The 22,250-nt window shown below is 43.3% G+C and overlaps 1 protein-coding gene across 1 annotated transcript in view; it reads left to right on the plus strand.

Annotated features, from left to right (window-relative positions):
• Positions 1-22,250, plus strand: part of LOC139260266 (G protein-coupled receptor kinase 5-like) — a 274,219-nt gene that overhangs the window by 172,829 nt on the left and 79,140 nt on the right. Inside the window, exon 4 of the mRNA XM_070876656.1 lies at positions 7,013-7,090. Within this exon, the coding sequence (XP_070732757.1) occupies positions 7,013-7,090 (78 nt within the window). The remainder of the gene's footprint in view (positions 1-7,012; positions 7,091-22,250) is intronic.

The following is a 22,250-nucleotide window of genomic DNA, read 5'->3' on the forward strand; positions in this document are numbered from 1 at the left end:
TAACTGGCATTGCTGTAAAAACAGTCCACGCTAGTTCCATCAGTGCAATAGAAGTGTGACATTAATATATTCTGCTCTTTTCTTCCCTTTTTCTTTGCTTCCTGTTCCCTGCCCCTCCTCCCCACCCCCGGCCCACATGCTATCTATATTTTCACTCCACCTAACCACAGATAAGAGTGCAGCAATTGTAATTTGGTTTTGCTGGAGTGAAAGAAAGCAAAAGAATTCAATCATCATCTCACGTATGAAGCTACCACCAAGTGCGGAAGCGATATAGACTTAAAATGATAATGCTAATGCAGCCACTGAATGGAGACGACCATCCTTGCCCCCTTCGTCCTTCAGTTTGGGGACATGAATTGCAGTATATATTATACAGGTACAGCATCGAGAATCCGGAAGCCTTGGGACCGAGGCCACTCTGGATTCTGTGTATTTACGGACTTCGGAACGTCTTTCCGACATCCCAAGTCCGGAAACGCCTGGGCCAAGGTAGGTAGGTAAGGGGGGAGGATGTTGGCCTGAGGCATGGGTGAGGTCAGCCCGAGGCGAGGGAGAGGTCGGTGGCGGCCCGAGGCGGGGGTCCGGATTCTGGAATGTTTTCCAGATTCCGGACGACCCCGCCACGGATCGTCCCGGTGTCCGGATTCCGGAACAGGCCAGATTCCGGAACTCCGGATTCTCAACGCTGTACCTGTAGATGCATCTTTCAATTACAGGTTAGAAATCAGAGTACTTTTAAGAAGAGCTCACTCAGTTTTACATAAAAAGGTGGTCTTCGAGGGGATTAATTGCTGCAGTGGTGATTCTTCATCCAAAGTCAGTTCTCAGAACAGCCTACCTAGCAAACTCTTCTGCCATATGTGAAGACCTACAAGTTTGTGTCATAACAGACACTAAACCTGCTCCTTGGTGGCATTTTTTAATTGCATTTAAAAGCAAATATCCAAAAGATTTACAAGGATGACACCAGAATTGAGAGGATATACTTGTTAGGAAAGGCTGAATAGGCTGGGGCTCCTTTCTCTAGAAAAGAGAAGGCTGAGGGGTAGCCCAATAGGGGTCTTGAAAATTCCGATGGGGTTTGATGGGGTAGACATAGAGAAGATGTTTCCACTTGTGCGGAGACTAAAACTAGAGCCCATAAATATAAGATAGTCATCCATAAATCCAATAGGGAATTCAGGAGAAACTCCTTTACCCAAAGAGAGGTAAGAATGTGGAACTCGCTACCACACTGAGTAGTTGAGGCAAATAACAGAGATGCATTTAAGGGGAAGCTAGCTCAGCACATGAGGGAGAAAGGAATAGAAGGATATGCTGATAGGATTAGATGAAGAGGGGTCGGAGGTGGCTCGTGTGGAGCATAAATGCCGGCATAGGCCAGTGGGGATGAATGGCCTGTTTCTGTGCTGTAAATTCTATGTGAAACAGAAAATAATCCGTGCTGCAATACCATTGAGCACTTTTCTGCTGGAATGTAAGGTATGCGTTTTGAAAAATACTTCACCTTGACACCAGCAGCCCTTTCAAATTATCCAAGATATGCAACTAATGGAATGCAGTTGCTAAAATTACATAATCAGGATTCAATCACAAAGAGTGTGGAAAAAGATAGCTGGCTAGAAAGTTTTATCATCTTTGCAAATTCCTATTCAAAGCTTGCATGTAGTGTTTTGTCCTCTACATTTTTAACTGCATGTTTTTGTACTTATAAACTAATTGATATTGATCTGTTTAGCAAAAAAAAAAATTGTTTGTACTTAAAGGTCAATCTCGCTCGAGCACACATTTCCTGTTGCGTAATGAATAGAAGTACTTTTGCTGGAGACTTGTGTTTAGTATGTTTACTTGTTTCTCTGTGTCTCAAACCTCCTGTTTGTCGCTAAAGTAAAACTAAATGATGCGCCCAAAAATAGAAGTTTATACAAAGATGAAGAAATGTCACTTGGAAAATAATATCTATACAGATTGAACCTCCCTTATCCAGAACTCCCTTATCCGGAACCATCCCTCGTCCAGAACCATTCCCGGCCACCGGGTGGCGCATGCGCAGAACACTGACATGAACAAATTGAAGTCCTTCCTCGCTGCCGACTCCCGCGATCGCTGGCCTGACCTCGCGATTCACCGCCCCCCGCCCCCCATGATCTCTCTGCCGTACTCCCAGCCCCAAGCCATCCTGCCCTGATATCCCCTTGCTCAGTACTTGTATCATTCAATTTAACGTGACCACCCCTCGTCCGGAAAAATCCCTTATCCAGAACAGGCCAGGTCCCGAGGGTTCTGGATAAGGGAGGTGCAACCTGTATTTGTATTGTACATGTCATAGAAAGCTAGTTATAAGTGAACCTGAAATGCATATTCCCATTTTGTAATCTTATGCTAACTGCTTGAGGCTATTTCCATGACAGTGTAATACAGCTACGCGTCTGACTTTGAGTATATCATGCCACTGATACAGATCAGCCATGATACAATTGAATGGCAGAGCAAGCTCAAGGGGCTACTCCTGATCCTATGTTCCATTGTTACCTCATGACGTACTCGGGGTAAGTATTGGAAATGAAGATAACAAAAAAGTCCAGGAAACCGCTCTCTTGAAAGGGTAAGGGTGCTTTTGCAGACTAAGTCATGAAGCAGTTAAGAGACATTGGTTAACCTGGAATTGCAGGACTTTGAAAAATGGATAAGAGGACTGAAATGGAGTTTGAAAAAGAGAATGCATGAGACTGATGTCCAATCAACACTTTTGTATACTGTTGAGAACTGAACCCAGGTGAAGGTACATAAGCAGACGTTAAGTGCTTTTGCAATGTTGTAATCACATAGAATATTGGGCATTAGCCTGGAAGACGGAGTGACCTTGAGTGCAGTAAGGGAAAGAAAAAGAAAGATTTGTCTTTATATAGCTCCTTAGTACACTTCCCAGAAACATCTCAAAGCACAGGATTTACGATGAGTGACTAAACTGTTATGCGAAGAAATGCTCTTCAAATAACAGCAGCATGTAAGGCTGAGAAAATTGTGTTGGACTTGACGCTGTAGATTGCTACCCCTGAAAGGTTATGGAATAGTTTCCAACTATGAAAAGATCACATGGGAGGTCAAAGTTGATGGGGCTGTATTCACGAAAAACAGAAAGGAAGAGACACAGCAGGAAGATAATGGTAAAGCTGGAAGAAGGAATAGTGTAATGGTGAGTTACTGCAGCATTGCTAGCTAACCTGGTAATAGTGACTTCAAGCCATCGTCAACATCTTCACCAAGGTGTACGAAAGCATGTGCCTTACACTAAACATCCGTAAGACAAAGGTTCTCCACCAACCTGACCCTGCCATACAGCACTGCTCCCCGGTCATAAATCCACGTGGACCATTTTCCATACCTTGGAAGCCTACTATCAGCAAGGGCAGACATCGAAAACGAGGTCCAACACCGCCTCCAGTGTGCCAGCGCAGCCTTCGGCCGCCTGAGAAAGAGAGTGTTTGAAGACCAGGACCTCAAATCTGGAACCAAGCATATGGTCTACAGGGCAGTAGTGATACCCGCCCTCCTTTATGGCTCAGAGACGTAAACCGTATATAGTAGACACCTCAAAGCGCTGGAGAAGTACCACCAGCGCTGCCTCCGCAAGATCCTGCAAATCCACTGGGAGGATAGATGCATCGTCAGTGTTCTCGATCAGGCCAAAATCGCCAGCATCGAAGCACTGACCACACTCGACCAGCTCTGTTTGGCGGGCCACCTCGTCCGCATGCCTGACACGAGACTCCCAAAGCAAGCGCTCTACTCAGAACTCCTACACGGCAAGCGAGCCCCAGGTGGGCAGAGGAAACATTTCAAGGACACTCTCAAAGCCTCCTTGATAAAGTGCAACATCCCCACCGGCACCTGGGAATCCCTGGCCCAAGACCGCCCTAAGTGGAGGAAGAGCATCTGGGAGGACGCTGAGAACTTCGAGTCTCGTCGCCGAGAGCATGCAAAAAACAAGCACAGGCAGCTGAAGGAGCGTGCGGCAAACCAGATTCCCCATCCACCATTTCCTTTAACCACTGTCTGCCCCACCTGTGACAGAGACTGTAATTTCCATATTAGACTGTTCAGCCACCTGAGAACTCACTTTCAGAGTGGAAGCAAGTCTTCCTCGATTTTGAGGGACTGCCTATTGTTATGTTCAGAATAACTCCAAGACTGTATGCTGTGAGCTCAAACTGATGTGACCTTAGTCTCTCTTAATAAAACTCCAGAGTGAAGAATCAGTATGACAGACAATCTTTTATACTTGCTTGCACAAGGTGTGCAGGTGACCCTTGGGTCTCCAACAGGTGCTCCCCCTGGTGGCAAGTCTTACACTATTATAAAGTTTACAAACATAACACCTATGATGATGATGAGTGGCTCACTGACTACTGTAGATCATATTGTGAGTCACTAAGTATTCACTATTGTATTATTTGACCATGGGTTACCGTCTTATTCCTTAATTGAAACTAGTGTTTCAACCTTAATTAGTCATTGATATTATCAGTTCAAAATCTCCTATCCTATGGAGTTAAGAACTGAAGGATGCTGATAAATGAATGCCTTCTCTTTCATAGTGGTGTTATCTCACTAAATGCTGTATATCCCAAGGACACTGGTGCAAACTTCCTAGTCTTTGCTTTCCTGTCTATCTTGTTCCCATCTTGTCAATGCCATTAACTTCACAGAAATAACTTTTGAGAAATTGTTTTACAGTATAGGAATGTTTGCAACCACAAAAATAAACTTTTAATGCGTGATAAAGTTTTCCTTTTTTTTCAGCAGCTCCATCAGAAAGATCTCTGTTGTCTTTTCATACCTAATAATTTTCACATTATGTCTCGTAACTTATTTCCTCATTAAAGATGAGAACTGCAACAGTTGTCTCACAAGATTCCTTCTGAGAAATGCTGAGCCAGTAAGTCGAAATTTAAGCATCTGCACAAGATGGCAACATGGATGGGGAACCAATAGCAATCCTCTTGATCATGTGATTTCCAGCTTTATTGGCTGTAACAAAGCTTGGGACAATCAGTTTGTGTCTTAAGAAATGTTTTTCAAGCTCTGGACTCGACCAAAATCATTATTTTTCTCCTTTTTGGATTGATTTGCGCTGCAGGCTGAACCTTTAATGGGCAAATAAACAGTTGACCAGTTCCTCGTTACTGCTATTAATGCGGCAAATCAAGTAGTCCACATTTCAGAAATTAAGCTGTTTGGCAAGTTTTAGGTAAATGTGCAAGTATCGGGTTCAGCAAATTTGCGTCAAATAAATGTTCGGTTCATCCAAATTTACATGTGCTTCTCTTTTTTTTGTGCACGATAATTTAATGCCCAGTCTTGCATCAGAACAGGCCTTTGTCTTTTGTTGACTGTCTCAGACAAAGTCTGGTGACTGCCCTGCCATCCTTTAAAGTCCGCATCACTTCAAACATAGCAGAGTTCAAAATGATACTTAAAGCAAGTCTAGTTTAAACTCCAGGTGTGAATGGAAATACAGGATGGAACTTTCGGTGAGGGCGTGAAATGGGCAATATCAGATTGGCCGCCCTATATACACACAGTCTGATTTAACTTTGCATTAACCCCCCACCCGCTGAAATTGAGGGGGTACATTTCAACTTCAACAGGGGCCTTTAAAGTGGCAGTAGTGGGTCAGCTGCCCATTACCCAATCGACGATTGGATGGCCGAGCCTATAACCTCCACTTATTGGCTCCCGTCAAAGTTAAAAGTTACCCCATAGTGGGGAAATTGAGTTAGACAATTGGTAGAATCCTGAGTCCTACATGGAACAAATTATAACTTCATGCACAGGAATTCCTTCACTTGATGTCGAGGGGATGAAATTAAACTTCCATGCAGGTGGAAAATGGACGATAGTCCAATGGAAGTCAATGGAAAGGAATATCGGACGGGTTGATCTACTATCACCCACTGCACGCCCGCTGAAGTTGAATTTTACTTCCATATAAAACATTCCAAATTTGTGAAAGACATCCTTAATTTGTACACTTGTGTCGGGAGTTATCTGCAAGGTAAATTTCCAGTGGAGTAAAGCACATATTTTAATAAAGACTGTAATAGTAATTCCTGAAACGAAATAGCACATCCCAAGAGATTAATACTTTTTTGATAACATTATGTTTGCCACAATATAGTGGATATGGCATGTGCCGTCAATTGTCTCTTGTAATAACCAGATTTTAGGTCAGTTGTATAAACCTTATAAACATTTTAGGCACATGAACAGATTGCTGCAGAATGGATTGCACAACATCATGATGGATGTCATGTGCATTATCTGTGCTGTCACTTGGCTATCAGCAGCGTGTATGGGTAGATACATGAAGTTTTCATAAAGTGTCTACTCGAATTGTGCAAATACACCCATCACTATACTCAAAACTGGTTGTGTCTGGAAATAGCATTTAGAGGTAATAACAGGGTGAAGTATAGGTAGTAACGGTGCTGTCACTGAATTTTGTGATTTTTTTTTCCCTCCTCATAACATATTCACACCCAATCATGCATTTTTAGTTCTGTGCTCACGCCCTGAGTTAAATTATCTGCTGCATGATCCAATGCTTACACAGTAATAAATTGGATCATGTCTCCTTTTCGGCTCTTGCTCCAATAAATAGAAGCTCAGTTGTGTGACTCTCATAACGAGGAGCCAAAGTTCTGGAATCATTCGTAATGCTCGTCTGAACAGAGCAAATGAACTCTAATCGTGTTGCTTCATGCTCTGTCTGGAATTGCATATCAGTTATGAAGATTGCAATAATTTCTTTGGCAAATGAAACATTAATATGTATATAATAGTACTTTTGAAACGCTGCAAAACTGAAGGCCCTGAGAATAATCAGTGGTCCACAGTTGAGAATTTACTCTTGGTAAGGGGACACTTTGTGCTCATTTCTGAATTGTTTGACTTACTTTCCACAATATTTTTCTGTGATTTATCGTCTCCTCTTGTTTGTTCCCAGACAGAGTATGAAGTTATGCCAGATGAAAAACGTGAAGACAAAGGACAAGAAATGATCAGTAAATACCTCACCCAAGAGGTAAGGACAGCATTAAGATGAACAGCTGCTCATTGCTAGTTCTGTGGTGAGAAAATAAAGTTTAAAAGGTCTGGCAAACAAGGCAGAGCTGAGCTCTTAGTTAGAAGGCGGTGAGACCCCAAGTCCTAGTCCTTCCATATATCACAGTTCTGAGGCTAGGGTGAGTAATTCTCTAATCTTATCAACATGCCACAACAACACTTGAACAGAAATCTAATATTTTAAATATACTTTGGTTGGATCTACATGATGGGTATGTTGAAGTAGCCTGAAGGTAAAAAAACCAACCCACAGACTTTTCCTGACACTGTAGGAAAGCCTTTATCACTGTGACTGCCAGCGCTCTTCAAAACACCTTAAATATCAGAATCTGGAACAAACTGCTTGTTCTCAACCAAAGCTCTTTCATATTACAGGAGAGAAAAGTAAGCAATCCAAAAAATCAACTTTTGAAATACATTACCCTCTACAGATGTCTAGAAAATAATCTTTGATTTACGTGTAATGTAAATTGAGAGTACTGCATATTTATTTAAAGAAACCACCGAGAGATTACGTACACTATGACAGAACTAAACACTCCTGAAGCTGCGACTATATAAAATCAAAACGGCATCTGATTCATGTTGATTAGAAGAAAATGTGACGATATTATAAATATCTACTTAAAATGCATTGCACATTTTAATTGAGATGAATTTTGCAACAAATTAGACAATACCATTAAATTTCAGTGTAAGCCTTCTCTTTGTGTATTCGGTCGACCACTGAACCCTCTCCCTTTCTCCCTCCTGCTTCTTGTCAGTATAAAACACTGAGGCATCTTCCAGTATACGGGGAGGTTTTTTACAGTTCAGACTTTCTCCCAATACTATCGTGTGTTCACAGTGAAGAGTGGGTTTCCATAAGTACTCAAGAGTCTCTTGTGATCTGAAACCTGCATCCTATGTGTGTGTGTGTGTTTGTGTATATTCTTTCCTTTTCCTCTTTTCTCTCTCCCCTCTCTTCCCCTTCCCACACACCTCTATCTTCTTCTCCCTTTCTCTAGCTTCACCTTCTCACAACCCAGCTCCTCAAGATTACTGCATTGGCTCCCATCACTCAGACTCCAACACATCTCATTTACGCATAAGGATCTGTCCAACAAATATTTGACCTGTTTGGGACCTTCAACCTTTTTGAATGGAATGTATTCTGTCATCAAACTCTCTCCCCTTGAGCAACGCTAGAGGTTAACTGAGGTTGCAACTGTGGGAGTACCTTCACCACACGGACTGCAGTGGTTCAAGGTGGTGACTCACCACCACCTTCTCGAGGGCAATTAGGGATGGGCAATAAATGCTGGCCTTGCCAGCGATGCCCACATCCCGTGAATGAATAAATAAATAAAAAACTGGTATAGTAACTGACCTACAGAACACATCCTGTTTTGGGGACAGAGGGATGCAAGAATGAATCATGCCAATCATCAGAATTCTCCTAAGGCCATGTAACTTTATCCGCCTATTCCACTTCAAAACCAATTACAGTCTTACTGGGTGGCCCAGACTCTCTGAGCACAGGTTCAGAGTCGTCCCATTCAGGTTCATCTGCTGAAGATTCAACTTCATCCTAGGGTCTTAACAGAAGTAGCGGCAAGGATGGTGGATGCATTGGTTATAATTTACTAAAATTCCCTGGATTCTGGAGAGATCACAGCAGATTGAAAAACTGCAAATGTAACACCCTTATTTAAAAAAGGAGGTAGAAAAAAAGCAGGAAACTATAGACAAGGTAGCCTAACTTCTGTGGTTGGGAAAATGTGGGAGTCCATTATTAAAGAAGCAGTAGCAGGACATTCGCAAAAGCAAAATTCGGTCAGGCAGAGTCAGCATGGATTTATGAAGGGGAAGTCATGTTTGACAAATTTGCTAGAATTCTTTGAGGATGTAACGAGCAGGGTGGATAAAGGGGAACCAGTGGATGTGGTGTAATTGGACTTCCAGAAGGCATTTGACAAGGTGCCCCATAAAAGGTTACTGCACAAGATAAAAGTTCACAGGGTTGGGGGTAATATATTAGCATGGATAAAGGATTGGCTAACGAACAGAAAACAGAGAGTCGGGATAAATGCCAATCTGAGAATGAACCAATCAGTAACCAGTGGGGTGCTGCAGGGATCAGTGCTGGGACCCCAACTATTTACAATCTATATTAACAACTTGGAAGAAGGGACTGAGTGTAACGTAGCCAAGTTTGCTGACGATACAAAGATGGGAGGAAAAGCAATGTGTGAGGAGGACACACAAACTCTGCAAAAGGACATAGACAGACAAAGTGAGTGGGCAAAAATTTGGCAGATGGAGTATAATGTTGGAAAGTGTGAGGTCATGCACCTTGTCAGAAAAAATCAAAGAGCAAATTATTATTTAAATGGAGAAATATGCAAAGTGCTGCATACAGCGGGACCTGGGGGTACTTGTGCATGAAACACAAAAAGTTAGTATGCAGGTACAGCAAGTGATCAGGAAGGCCAATGGAATCTTGGCCTTTATTGCAAAGGGGATGGAGTATAAAAGCAGGGAAGTCTGGCTACAGTTATACAGGGTATTGGTGAGGCCACACCTGGAATACAGCGTGCAGTTTTGGTTTCCATATTTACAAAAGGATGTACTAGCTTTGGAGGCAGTTCAGAGAAGATTCACAAGGTTGATTCCAGAGATGAGGGGGTTGACTTATGAGGAAAGGTTGAATAGGTTGGGCACCTACTCATTGGAATTCAGAAGAATGAGAGGTGATCTTATCGAAACGTATAAGATTATGAGGGGGCTTGACAAGGTGGATGCAGAGAGGATGTTTCCACTGATGGGGGAGACTAGAACTAGAGGGCATAATCTTAGAATAAGGGGCCGCCCATTTAAAACAGAGATGAGGAGAAATTTCTTCTCTGAGGCTTGTGGATCTGTGGAATTCGCTGCCTCAGAGAGCTGTGGAAGCTGGGACATTGAATAAAATTGACAGAAAAGACAGTTTCTTAAACAATAGGCGAATAAGGGGTTCTGGACATGAGTCCATGATCAGATCAGCCATGATCGTATTAAATGGCAGAGCAGGCTCGAGGGGCCGTATGGCCTACTCCTGTTCCTATTTCTTATGTTCATCGAGATACACTGGCACTATCCCAATTATCCCAGATATAAAAACAGAAAATGCTGGAAATATTCAGCAGGTCAGGCAGCATCTGTGGAGAGAGAAACAAAGTTAACGTTTCAGGTCAATGGCCTTTCATCAGAACAACACTAATCCTACCTGAACACAGCAGTTGGTTCCAATACCAGTGTATGGTAGTGAAGCATCTTCCAGGTACAGATTGCAAATAAACAATTGAGGAAATGTGAAACGCAGTCAGTTGTCGGCTGATTGGAAAGAGGTAAATGTCTTGTAGCTAAATATCTTTTTTTAGTTCTTTTTCATCCAAAAAACGTAGTTGGGCAATCAATGAAATAATTGAATCACACTTTATGCATGTACGAAGCATCCATACAAAGAGCTTTTCAGCCCATCTTCAACAAGTGCAGCATTAGTATAACTCCGATTTTACACAATTGGTGCTGGTCATTGATTGCCACCCGAATATAATATTCATCTCACCTTTCCTGTTATCATCAAACTGTTCTAAAATCATCTTTTTTGATGTGGTGGATGTATTTTTCTTGAGCAAAATGGATGAGGTGTAATTGCAATATATGACGAATGTATTTGGCCTAATTTGTGTATAATCTCACTTTTAGTTTTTTCTATATAACAGACATGAAAATGTCTTTCATAGCAGGCAGATGATTTGTGAGTTAAATTAATTAACCAATTGGCCACTTAATGCAGTCTGTGTGAAAAATTGCTGCTGTATTTGCCTAAATTATAGCATTGACTGCACTTCAAAGCAAGTGATTGCATGTACGATTCATGATAAAGTTGCTATATAAAGGCAAGCTCTTTTTTTCTGGGATGCTTGCTTGTAGGACACCATTTTTTTCTCCACATTTACATTTACAGAGGTAGGCTTGCACATTAATTAAGACTTTGTTTTGGAGGTTTGGAAAATTGTCCTAATCTAAAAGTCAAAATAATGGTATTTGATCTCTCTATTCATAGAAGTGAAACCGCTCTAATAGAAATTCCATCCTTGTGCCTTTGATTTCCTTGTCGTTCTCAATTCCAGATATACTTACTGTATATGTGGATGCCGCAATTTATTTCTGCATTATAGTATTAAAAGTCTTGAGTTCTGTATCCCATATTTATCTCAAATACCCTCTGTGGTGGTCCTTTCTATTTCATTGGTTGGCTACTTCAGGATTCCAATTATTATTATTAAGAATTATGTATACTATGTAAATATATTTAGAACATACTGTGCTTTTACCTTATATTTTTTAATTTAACTTGCTTCGTGAAAAAAATATGTAAATGCATAATAGGGCGGATTATTAAACCGATAATGTGGCAGAAAAATAATGTTAGGTTTAATCTGCCACAAGTTCCATTCAAACAAAACTGATATTGCAAAAAGTCTCAAATAAAGATCAACCATAATTTTTGCAGACCTTTTTGTGGAGGTGCTATAATATGCTAGTGCTGATTTACACCACTGTAAGCTATATGGCTAAACACTGTTTTCATCAAGTGTAATGTATATACAGAGCTTGCCACATTAAAAACAAATTGGCGGGGGTGGGGAGTTCAAATTGCACTTCTGTGTTCCTGATGCTTGCCAGCACAGAAGTGGAAATTTTTCCCCTTTGCTCTTTCTCCCCTTCTTCTCCTGCTGCCTAACAAAAATGTCTGCCGTTGAATGAGAGTAAGACATCACCACTATGCCATTCATTGAGGCAGTTGCCTGAATTAAAAATTTGAGGGCCACCCTTCAGTTAATTAGGGTTCAGTTTATTTAAATGAGATGCAGGCTTCGACTTGTAAATTCTTTTTATTTTGCGTGATTTTTGTGATATCCAAATGGACCCCTGTGAATATTTACAAATGAGAATTTCTGACCAATAAGAGGGTGGCACATCAGCTGTGAGGAACAGGAGCAGTGCCACATCCACCAACGTGGTGAACCTGAATGTTTACGCATCGATGTTAATCATTATTTTAGCAGAGCTATAAACTCGAGTTTTGCTGCCGCATGTTTGGATAGGCACATAAAATGGTATGGAATATACCATTTTGTGAGGAAGTAAAGCTACTGTCATTTTGTTTGCCAGCTGGTAAATTGACAATAACACCATTTGACTCCAGTATGAGGTACTGGTCCTCAGAGAGATGTTCCAGACAAAACACTTTGCTGTAAAAGAACCCAGTCACATTTTACAGTGACTGCTACTGCAATTTTGTGAGATTCTGATTGTATTGCCCATTTAGAAGTGGTATGACAGAAAAATTGTAGTGTATTTGTGTTCTCCTGTAAGAAAGCTGAATATTATAGGTGAAACCTTTGTAAATCTTCCTGATCTTGGGCCCATTGCTATAATTGGTTTTTGATCCACACTTGCGTACAGTACTTTTTGTTTTGATCAGTTAGCAAAGCTTGATGCAGATCAAAGCTATTGCACTGAAAATCGTGTATAATTACTCGCTCTATTTTCTGTCGTATGTTCCCATATCTTGAATCTAGTTGGGTTGGTGATTTAATATTCTGATTACATATAAATAAGGTCTTGACAAAGTGATTACAGGTAGAATAAAATAGAAAGAAATGGTTAATGATTATAAACAAATGGAGAACCATTGAAGCAAATTTAGGAAAAAGTGGCCAGCCACAGCATGGTGCAATAAAACAATAAAATGAACTCATTCTTGTTTTAGCTTTATAGCAAGCTATTTCAAACAACTGTGAACTATGTGACATTTGCGATTTTAAGAGCATGTACACATGTCTATAAAAAATGCAAGATTTAAAGGAAAGATTAAGATGGAAAAAGTAATGTCCTGATCCCTGACTTGTACTCGGGCCCCTTTCTCAGTATTTTATCTCCCTCTCTATAGCGTTCCGTTCCTTCACGTATTAAAAAAAAACAACTGTTGAAGTTTTCTTTTGCAATGCAGAGGTACATTAGCTCTATTGTAGAGAGCAGCTGGATTGTGTAGAGCGGCAAATAGTTGTTAGATTTTGGAATGTGTAAAGCCTTAACTATTGAGGTCACTCAAAGTAATGTTTTCGTTTGATCTCGTACGTGAGTTTATTTTCTCAGTAAATAGTGTTTCCGTGTTTTTCACTTTCAAATCCAATGAAACCCTGTGGTTGCCTCAAACCGAAACAATGCTTTACAAAACTTTGTGTACCGAAGAAGAAATGGTGTATGTGATTTCCAAATTTTGACTTGAGTAGTACTGCTAATTAAGTAGCCAAATGCTGCAATTAGTAATTTTAATGCATACTGCCAAATTGCATAATGGAGTGCAGCCAGAAGCAAGTCAAAGAATGTCTCGTTAAACTGACCTTGTTGGTTGATATAAAACTTACACTCTTGTCTCCATGGACAAGTCGTACAGCCTTCCTACAGTTTGCAATGTTCTGCATCTGACAGTGGCTCTGACTTAATGGGTCTGCTCTATACTTGAATTTTTTGCGTACAAAGAGAAGTGGTGTGTGAAGCTTCACTACTGTTATTGTGTGCAAGTTTTTTGGGGATTGATACCTGGGTTGCGGTGCAACTGCAGAGGCCGGAGCTTAAAGCTGAATTCCGTCAGTCCTCATTGTACTGCTGCTCTGGCCATAATCTTGCAAAGCACAGACACCCCGGTCGGTACAGGTTCTTGCACTGAGTAAGCCATCTTCATCCAGTCTACTGGTATTTCAACTGTGCAGTGTTATGCATAATAACATTCAATAAAGGATGAAACTGAGTACTGTAAGCAATGAGTAAGTGTGACCTTAGCTCCTTTAATTCGACTCCAGAGTGAAGGTACTGCGTCGGTGGCCTGCTTATATAGACAGTGCTCCCAAGGGATGCTGGGATCCCTTGGGACTCCAACAGGTAGGCCCTCGTGGTAGTGTGATACAGGTTGCCAAGGATTAAATACATAACATCACTCCCTCGTAAAGTCAATAGTACACTTATTTACAAGGCGAGACGATCTGGGGCTTTTCGCTCCCTTGTCGATCGTCTCGGTATAAATGCAGGTGTGGGTGAGTTGGTTGGTTCTTCACTGGGCTGCTGGGTAGCTGGCCTTGCCGGGCTGCTGGGGATGGTGAGTTCGGCTTCGCGGTCAACCGTGATGTCGGTTGCCAATTGTGTGTGTGTTGGAGGGTCGAAGTTGGTGGAGCCCTCTTCAGGTTGCTCGTAGCTGTTAGTGAACCGCAATTTGATTTGGTCCAAATGTTTTCTGCGCGTTAGTCCATTGGCCAATTTGACCTGAAACACCCTACTCCCTTCTTTGGCTATGACCGTGCCAGCGAACCATTTGGGACCATGTCCATAATTGAGTACAAACACAGGATCATTGACCTCAATATTGCGTGACAAATTTACACAATCATGGTACATACTTTGTTGATGCCGCCTGCTCTCGACGTGATCATGGAGATCAGGGTGGACAAGAGAGAGCCTTGTTTTGAGCGTCCTTTTCATGAGCAGCTCGGCTGGGGGATCCCCGGTGAGTGAGTGGGGACCAGTGTGGTAGCTGAGCAGAACTCGGGACAGTCGGGTCTGCAGGGAGCCTTCCGACATGCGTTTCGAGCTTTGCTTGATGGTCTGAACTGCCCGTTCTGCCTGGCCGTTGGATGCGGGCTTGAACAGGGCAGATGTGACATGCTTGATCCCATTGCAGGTCATTAATTCCTTGAATTCAACACTGGTAAAACACGGCCCATTGTTGCTGACTAGGACATCAGGCAGGCCGTGTGTGGCAAACATGGCTCGTAGGCTTTCGATGGTGGCGGTGGACGTGCTTGCAAACATTATTACACATTCAATCCATTTTGAATAAGTATCCACGACAACCAAGAACATTTTGCCTAGAAATAGGCCCGCATAGTCAACGTGGATCCTAGACCACGGTTTGGAGGGCCATGACCACAAACTTAGCGGTGCCTCTCTGGGTGCATTGCTCAGTTGAGAGCAAGTGTTGCACTGGTGCACGCATGACTCTAAATCTGAGTCGATGCCAGGCCACCACACATGGGATCTGGCTGTGGCTTTCATCATTACAATGCCTGGGTGGGTGCTGTGTAGGTCACGTATAAATGTTTCTCTGCCTTTCTTGGGCAAGACCCCACAAAAGACAGTCCGCCTGCAAGGACGCTTCGTCTTTGCGCTTGTGTAACGGCTTAATCTTTTCCTGCATCTCCGCTGGGACACTGGACCAGCTCCCATGGAGGACACAGTTTTTTTTTACCAGAGACAGTAAAAGATGTGGGCTGGTCCAGGTCCTGATCTGGCGGGCCGTAACGGGTGACTTTTCGTTTTCGAATGCATCCATTACCATGAGCAAGTCCGCTGGCTGTGCCATTTCCACTCCGGTGGTGGGCAATGGTAGCCGACTGAGAGCATCAGCGCAGTTCTTTATGCCCGGTCTGTGGCGGATTACATAGTTGTATGCCGACAGCGTGAGCGCCCATCTTTGAATGCGGACAGAGGCATTGGTGTTAATCCCTTTGCTCTCTGAGAATAGCGATATGAGCAGTTTATGGTCAGTTTCAAGCTCAAACTTGAGACTAAACAAATACTGGTGCATTTTTTTCACCCTGTAATGCACACCAGAGCTGCTTTTTCATTCATGCTGTAGGCCCTTTCGGCCTTGGATAGACTCCTGGACACATAAGCGACCGGTTGCAAAATTCCCAATTCGTTAGCCTGTTGTAACACACACCCGACCCCGTATGACGATGCAGCGCAAGCTAGCACTAATTGTTTATGTGGGTTATACAGAACAAGCAGTTTGTTTGAACATAACAGATTTCTGGTTTTCTCAAAGACAGCCTCTTGTGAATTCCCCCATACCCAGTTGTCTCCCTTGCGCAGTAGCACATGTTGGGGTTCTAGCAAGGTGTTAACCCGGGTAGGAAATTACTGAAATAGTTGAGTCCCAGGAACGAGCGCAGCTCCATCATGTTCTGTGATCTCAGAGCGTTCTTGATTGTCTCCGTCTTGGCGTCAGTGGGTCTGATACCGTCTGCTGCGATTCTTCTTCCCAAGCACTCGACTTCTGCCGTTAGGAAAACACACTTCGAACGTTTCAACCTGAGTCCCACGCGATCTAGCCGACTTAGAACCTCTTCCAGATTCTTCAAGTGTTCAATGGTGTCCCGACCAGTGACCAGTATGTCATCCTGGAAAACCACAATGCGAGGAACTGACTTTAGCAGGCTCTCGATGTTCCGTTGGAAAATTGCCGCGGCCGACCGAATCCCGAACGGGCATCTGTTATAGATGAGCAGACCTTTATGCGTGTTGATGCAGGTGAGGCCTTTCGAAGATTCCTCCAGCTCCTGCGTCATGTAGGCCGAGGTCAGGTCCAACTTGGTGAATGTCTTTCCTCCAGCTAGGGTCGCAAATAGGTCGTCTGCCTTGGGTAGCAGGTACTGGTCCTGTCGCGAAAAACGGTTAATCGTCACTTTGTAGTCCCCACAAATTCTGACCATGCCGTCACCTTTGAGTACCGGGACAATCGGACTGGCCCACTCGTTGAATTCCACCGGCGCGATGATGCCTTCTCTCTGCAGCCTGTCCAGCTCAATTTCCACTTTGTCTCACATCATGTACGGTACCGCCCGTGTCTTGTGGTGGATGGGTCGTGTACCGGGAACCAAATGGATCTGCACTTTCGCCCCCGACAAACTTCCATTGCCTGGCTCGAACAACGATGGAAATCTACTCAGAACCTGGGCACATGAAGCGTCGTTGATGGACAAAAGCGCTTGGATGTCGTCCCAGTTCCAACGGATTTTTCCCAGCCAACTTCTGCCGAACAGTGTGGAGCCATCCCTTGGCACGATCCATAGTGGGAGTTCGTGCACTGCTCCATCATAGGAGACTTCGACATCTGCACTGCCAATTACAGGGATTAGTTCTTTGGTGTAAGTTCTTAGCTTGGTGTGAATGGGGCTAAGCTTGCGCCTGTGTGCCTTGTTGTGCACTACAGCCTGTCGAGGGTCTTTTTGCTCATTATGGACTGACTCGCACCCGTGTCCAGTTCCATGGATACTGGAATTCCGTTCAGTTCAGCTTTTAACATGATCGGTGGACATTTTGTGGTGAAGGTGTGTACCCCGTACACTCCTGCCTCCTCGGTTCGAGTCCCTAGTTCAGCCTGATCCACCGTGGATCGATCCTCCTCTACAACGTGAGGGTTTGCAGCTCGCCTGCACATTCGCTGGAGGAGTCCCATTGTTCTGCAGCCATTGCACACATGGTGTTTGAAGCGGCATTGATGGGCCCGATCCAACGCCAACAAGGTGTTAACTGCCTCGTATTAACAACTGATGGCAGACTCTGGGTCATCTGAGGTCGTGCAGCAGCCAGCGTGTGGGTTCTGCCATGTATATTCCTGCTCGAAAACGATGCTACCTTGTTCACAGTACTGGCCGAAACCTCTTTATGCTGCAAAATTTGTTTGGTGTTATCGCTGGTGGACATAAATGCCTGGGCTATCATTATGGCTTTGCTCAGATTCGGTGTTTCAACAGTCAACAGTTTGCGAAGGATAACCTCATGGCCAATGCCAAGCACAAAAAAGTGTCTCAGCATTTGTTCAAGGAATCCATCAAATTCACAATGTCCTGCAAGGTGCCTTAGTTCGGCAACATAGCTCGCCACTTCCTGGCCCTCCGACCGTTGATACGTGTAGAACCGATACCTCGCCATCAAAACGCTTTCCTTTGGATTTAGGTGCTCCCGGACTAGCGTACACAATTCTTCATAGGATTTGGTTGTTGGTTTTACCAGAGCTAGAAGATTCTTCATGAGGCCACAGGTTGTTACCCCACAGACGGTAATGAGGATTGCCCTTCGTTTGGCAGCGTTCTCGTCCCCTTCCAGCTCGTTTGCCACGAAGTATTGGTCTCCCAATCGTCCCCTTTTGAGAACTTCTCCAGGATACCAACTGTCCTTTGCATTTTTGCGTGGTTGTTTGTTACCTCGTCGCCAATTGTTATGTTCATAATAAAGGATGAATGAGTACTGTAAGCAATGAGTAAGTGTGACCTTAGCTCCTTTAATTGGACTCCAGAGTGCAGGTATTGCGTGGGTGGCCTGCTTATGTACAGTGCTCCCAAGGGATGATGAGATCTCTTGGGACTCCAACAGGTAGGCCCTCTGGTGTTAGTGTGATACAGGTTGCCAAGGGTTAAATACATAACATGCAGAGTACAGGATCAGATTTGTTTTCTCTGCAACTTAGAATACTTGGAAGACTTGTTTGCCATCAGTAGACAGATTAGGCTTTGTAAAGCACTAACTATTTTTGACAGATGAGAAGCCACACTTTTTGGGGGAATTCTAACTCTTCTACCAGCTTTTCCAACCATTTTTACTGCATCTTTGCTTCATTGTAGCTTGAATTTGATTTGGGGCAACTTATCTATTTACTGACAAAATGAACTCACATACGAGATCAAACGAAAACATTACTTTGAGTGACCCCAATAGTTAAGGCTTTACACATTCCAACATCTAACAGAAAAAGCTCTTGATACCTTTACCAGAAATGGACCTGTTGAACATTAATGGCCTTTTCTTTATCCTAAAAAAAAATCTTTTGCTATTATAGAAGAGAGTGATGGACATTAGTATGGTCGGGGTTCTCGACATGTGTTCTTAGCTTTGTCATCTCAAAAGCTGAAGATGACTTTCTACCCACTAACCAATTCTGTTTTTGTTTGCCTATAATGATTTGGTCACTATTTGTCTTTTAGCTCAGGGTTTAACCTGCCAGGCCTGGGGGGGGAACGGTGGCCGCGGGTCCGGGGGGTGGGGGTGGGGTGGGGGGGGGAAAAGAGGTCCTTATTGGCCCTTTTGGTACCTTTAAGGATCTGTGACATACACGCCAAGGTCCCTCTGTTCCTCCAGACCTCTCAGTATCTTCCCATTCCTTGCCTTGCTGCTCCTCCCCAAATGCATTACCTCACACTTTTCCGGATTGAATTCCATTTTCCACTTTTCTGCCCAACTGACCAGTTCATCGATATCTTCCTGCAGTCTATAGCTTTCCTCCTCACTGTCAACCACATGGCCAATTTTTGTATCATCTGCAAATCTCTTTATTACGCCCCCTAGAGTCTAAATCATTAATATATACTACAAAAAGTGAGGGACCGAGTACTGAGCCCTGCGGAACCCCACTAGAAACAGCCTGCCAGTTGCAAAAACTCTCCTCAACCATTACCCTTTGCTTCCTGCCACTGAGCCAATTTTGGATCCAATTTGCCACCCTCCCTTGGATCCCATGGGCTTTTATTTTTTTGATCAGCCTGCCATGTGTGACCTTGTCAAAAAGCCTTGCTAAAATCCATGTAAACTACATCAAATGCACTGCCCTTATCGACCCTCCTTGTTAACTCCTCAAAGAACTCAATCAAGTTATTCAGACACGACCTTCCCTTAACAAATCCATGCTGACTGTCCTTGATTAAATCGCGTCCTTCTAAATTAACATTTTCTCGCTAAGTCTGTTTTGATGCAATCAATAGCAGGATCTCCGGTAAGTCATTGTTAAAGGTTGATTTGGATCTTTTGTTGCACAAAAGCTTAATAAGCGTGAGGAGTTACTAACTCCTCGTTTGTGGTTCCAGTCTGCCAGTAGAGTTACTAAGATAACGTTTCTAACAGCACTTTGCATTTCCATTGTGCCTTTCATGTAGAAAACATCCCAAGGCACTTCAAAGGGCCGTTAGGTAAAAATACGATCCCAAGCTAAAGAAAAGATTAGGAGGGGTGAACAAAAACTTGGTCAAAGTGGTGGGTTTTAAAGGAAGAGAGGGGGTGGAGGGTTTACAAAGGGAATTCCAGTGAGGTAAACCTTGGTGGCTGAAGGCACGGCTGCCAATGGTGGGGCGAAGGGAGGCGGGGGGGTGCACGCGCCCAGTGTCTGAGATACTGAGATATGCGGGCGGGGGGGTGGGGGGGGGTTCTCGGGCTGGAGTAGGTTATGGAGATAAGGAAAAGCAAGCCCATGGAGGGATTTAAACACAAGGATGCTCGTTTTAAATTTGAGGTATTAAGTGGACTGGGAGCCAGTGTGGATCAGTGAATTCGGGTTTGATGGCCCTTGGTGCGGGATGCAAGTATCAGAGTTTGGATGAGCTGAAGTTTATGGAGGGCGGAAGATATGAGGCCAGCCAGGAGAGCATTGAGGGTAATTGAGTCTGGAGCTGACAATGGCACTAATGAGGGTTTCAGGCACACACAAGCTGAGGTGGGGGATGTCACAGGAGTGAAAGTCAGCGGCCTTTATGAAGATATGGGTTTGAAATCTATAAGTACAGTGTCTGATTTTAAGTTGCCTAATTGGATTGCCATTCTTGGATAAAACTTTTGTTCAACATCTCCACCTTTTCCACAGAGCTGTAACTTGCAATTCTATTCTTCACAGCAGGATTGATCGTGGGGTTAGACCTGCTGTTGGAAACAGTTATAACTACGCCCAATCTCTGGAGGCTGTCTGATAATATTGTAGTTTGAAATTGATATTGAGCTTGCACCATTGGCTAAATAGTAGGTCGTTTTTGAACTGGAACTTTGCCTGGAGATAGATTTTCCTATTTTCTTAGTTGCTTGATCTGCTCCATATAACAAAAAATGTACGTATTTTGGCTCTTATTAAACCAGAACTGTAAACCAAAGCTTCGATGTTTGAAAGAGAAGTAACATTCTGCAGCAATAGATATGTTTGTTCTACTTTATCTGAGACCAAATGAATTCTAGAACTTTTAGCTGGTAGGTGTTGTGAGCAAGAGGCAGCAATTTCCTGCCTGAGACAGTTCCAAATAGCCATATTATGAGCACCTTGTGTTGATTTCAAGATACCAATGAAAGGCTGCTTAGATGCAGACCATATTGTAATCAGACAGGCCAACTAGTATTGTATTGATCACTTTCAGATAAGAGAAGCAGAAATTACCTTATCAACTGGGGGGGGAGGAAGAAAGAAACATTAGTATTTGAGAAGGAGTATGTAGGGTGGTCTGGTCTCTGTCCATACTCCAGGATACCAGAGACATCCGCCTTTTGATTTGTGCCCCAGTCGATTTTCATGATAAGAACATAAGAACATAAGAATTAGGAACAGGAGTAGGCCATCTAGCCCCTCGAGCCTGCTCCGCCATTCAACAAGATCATGGCTGATCTGGCCGTGGACTCAGCTCCACTTACCCGCCCACTCCCCATAACCCTTAATTCCCTTATTGGTTAAAAATCTATCTATCTGTGATTTGAATACATTCAATGTGCTAGCCTCAACTGCCTCCTTGGGCAGAGAATTCCACAGATTCACAACCCTCTGGGAGAAGAAATTCCTTCTCAACTCGGTTTTAAATTGGCTCCCCCGTATTTTGAGGCTGTGCCCCCTAGTTCTAACATCCCTGACCAGTGGAAACAACCTCTCTGCCTCTATCTTGTCTATCCCTTTCATTATTTTAAATGTTTCTATAAGATCACCCCTCATCCTTCTGAACTCCAACGAGTAAAGACCCAGTCTGCTGAATCTATCATCATAAGGTAACCCCCTCATCTCCGGAATCAGCCTAGTGAATCGTCTCTGTACCCCCTCCAAAGCTAGTATATCCTTCCTTAAGTAAGGTGACCAAAATTGCACGCAGTACTCCAGGTGCAGCCTCACCAATACCCTATACAGTTGCAGCAGGACCTCCCTGCTTTTGTACTCCATCCCTCTTGCAATGAAGGCCAATATTCCATTCGCCTTCCTGATTATCTGCTGCACCTGATGGAGACTGATAAATGTTTTATTCTATCTGGTATCCAACAGGCAGCTGTCGGCATTTTCAACAGGTATGCAGCAGCACATAGTTGCTAAAAGGCATGTTTTTCTCCTCGAGTATTTTAGTCCAAAGTTCTTCAAGCGCACTTGATTCTGAGTATTGTTTGTGGGAGGCTGCAAACCACGTGTGATAATTCTTATCTGCACCACAAATCATCCAGGGTTGGACATTGCTTTATTCACTGCT

The sequence above is a fragment of the Pristiophorus japonicus genome, chromosome 3 (assembly GCF_044704955.1).
Source record: "Pristiophorus japonicus isolate sPriJap1 chromosome 3, sPriJap1.hap1, whole genome shotgun sequence".
NCBI lineage: Eukaryota > Metazoa > Chordata > Chondrichthyes > Pristiophoridae > Pristiophorus > Pristiophorus japonicus.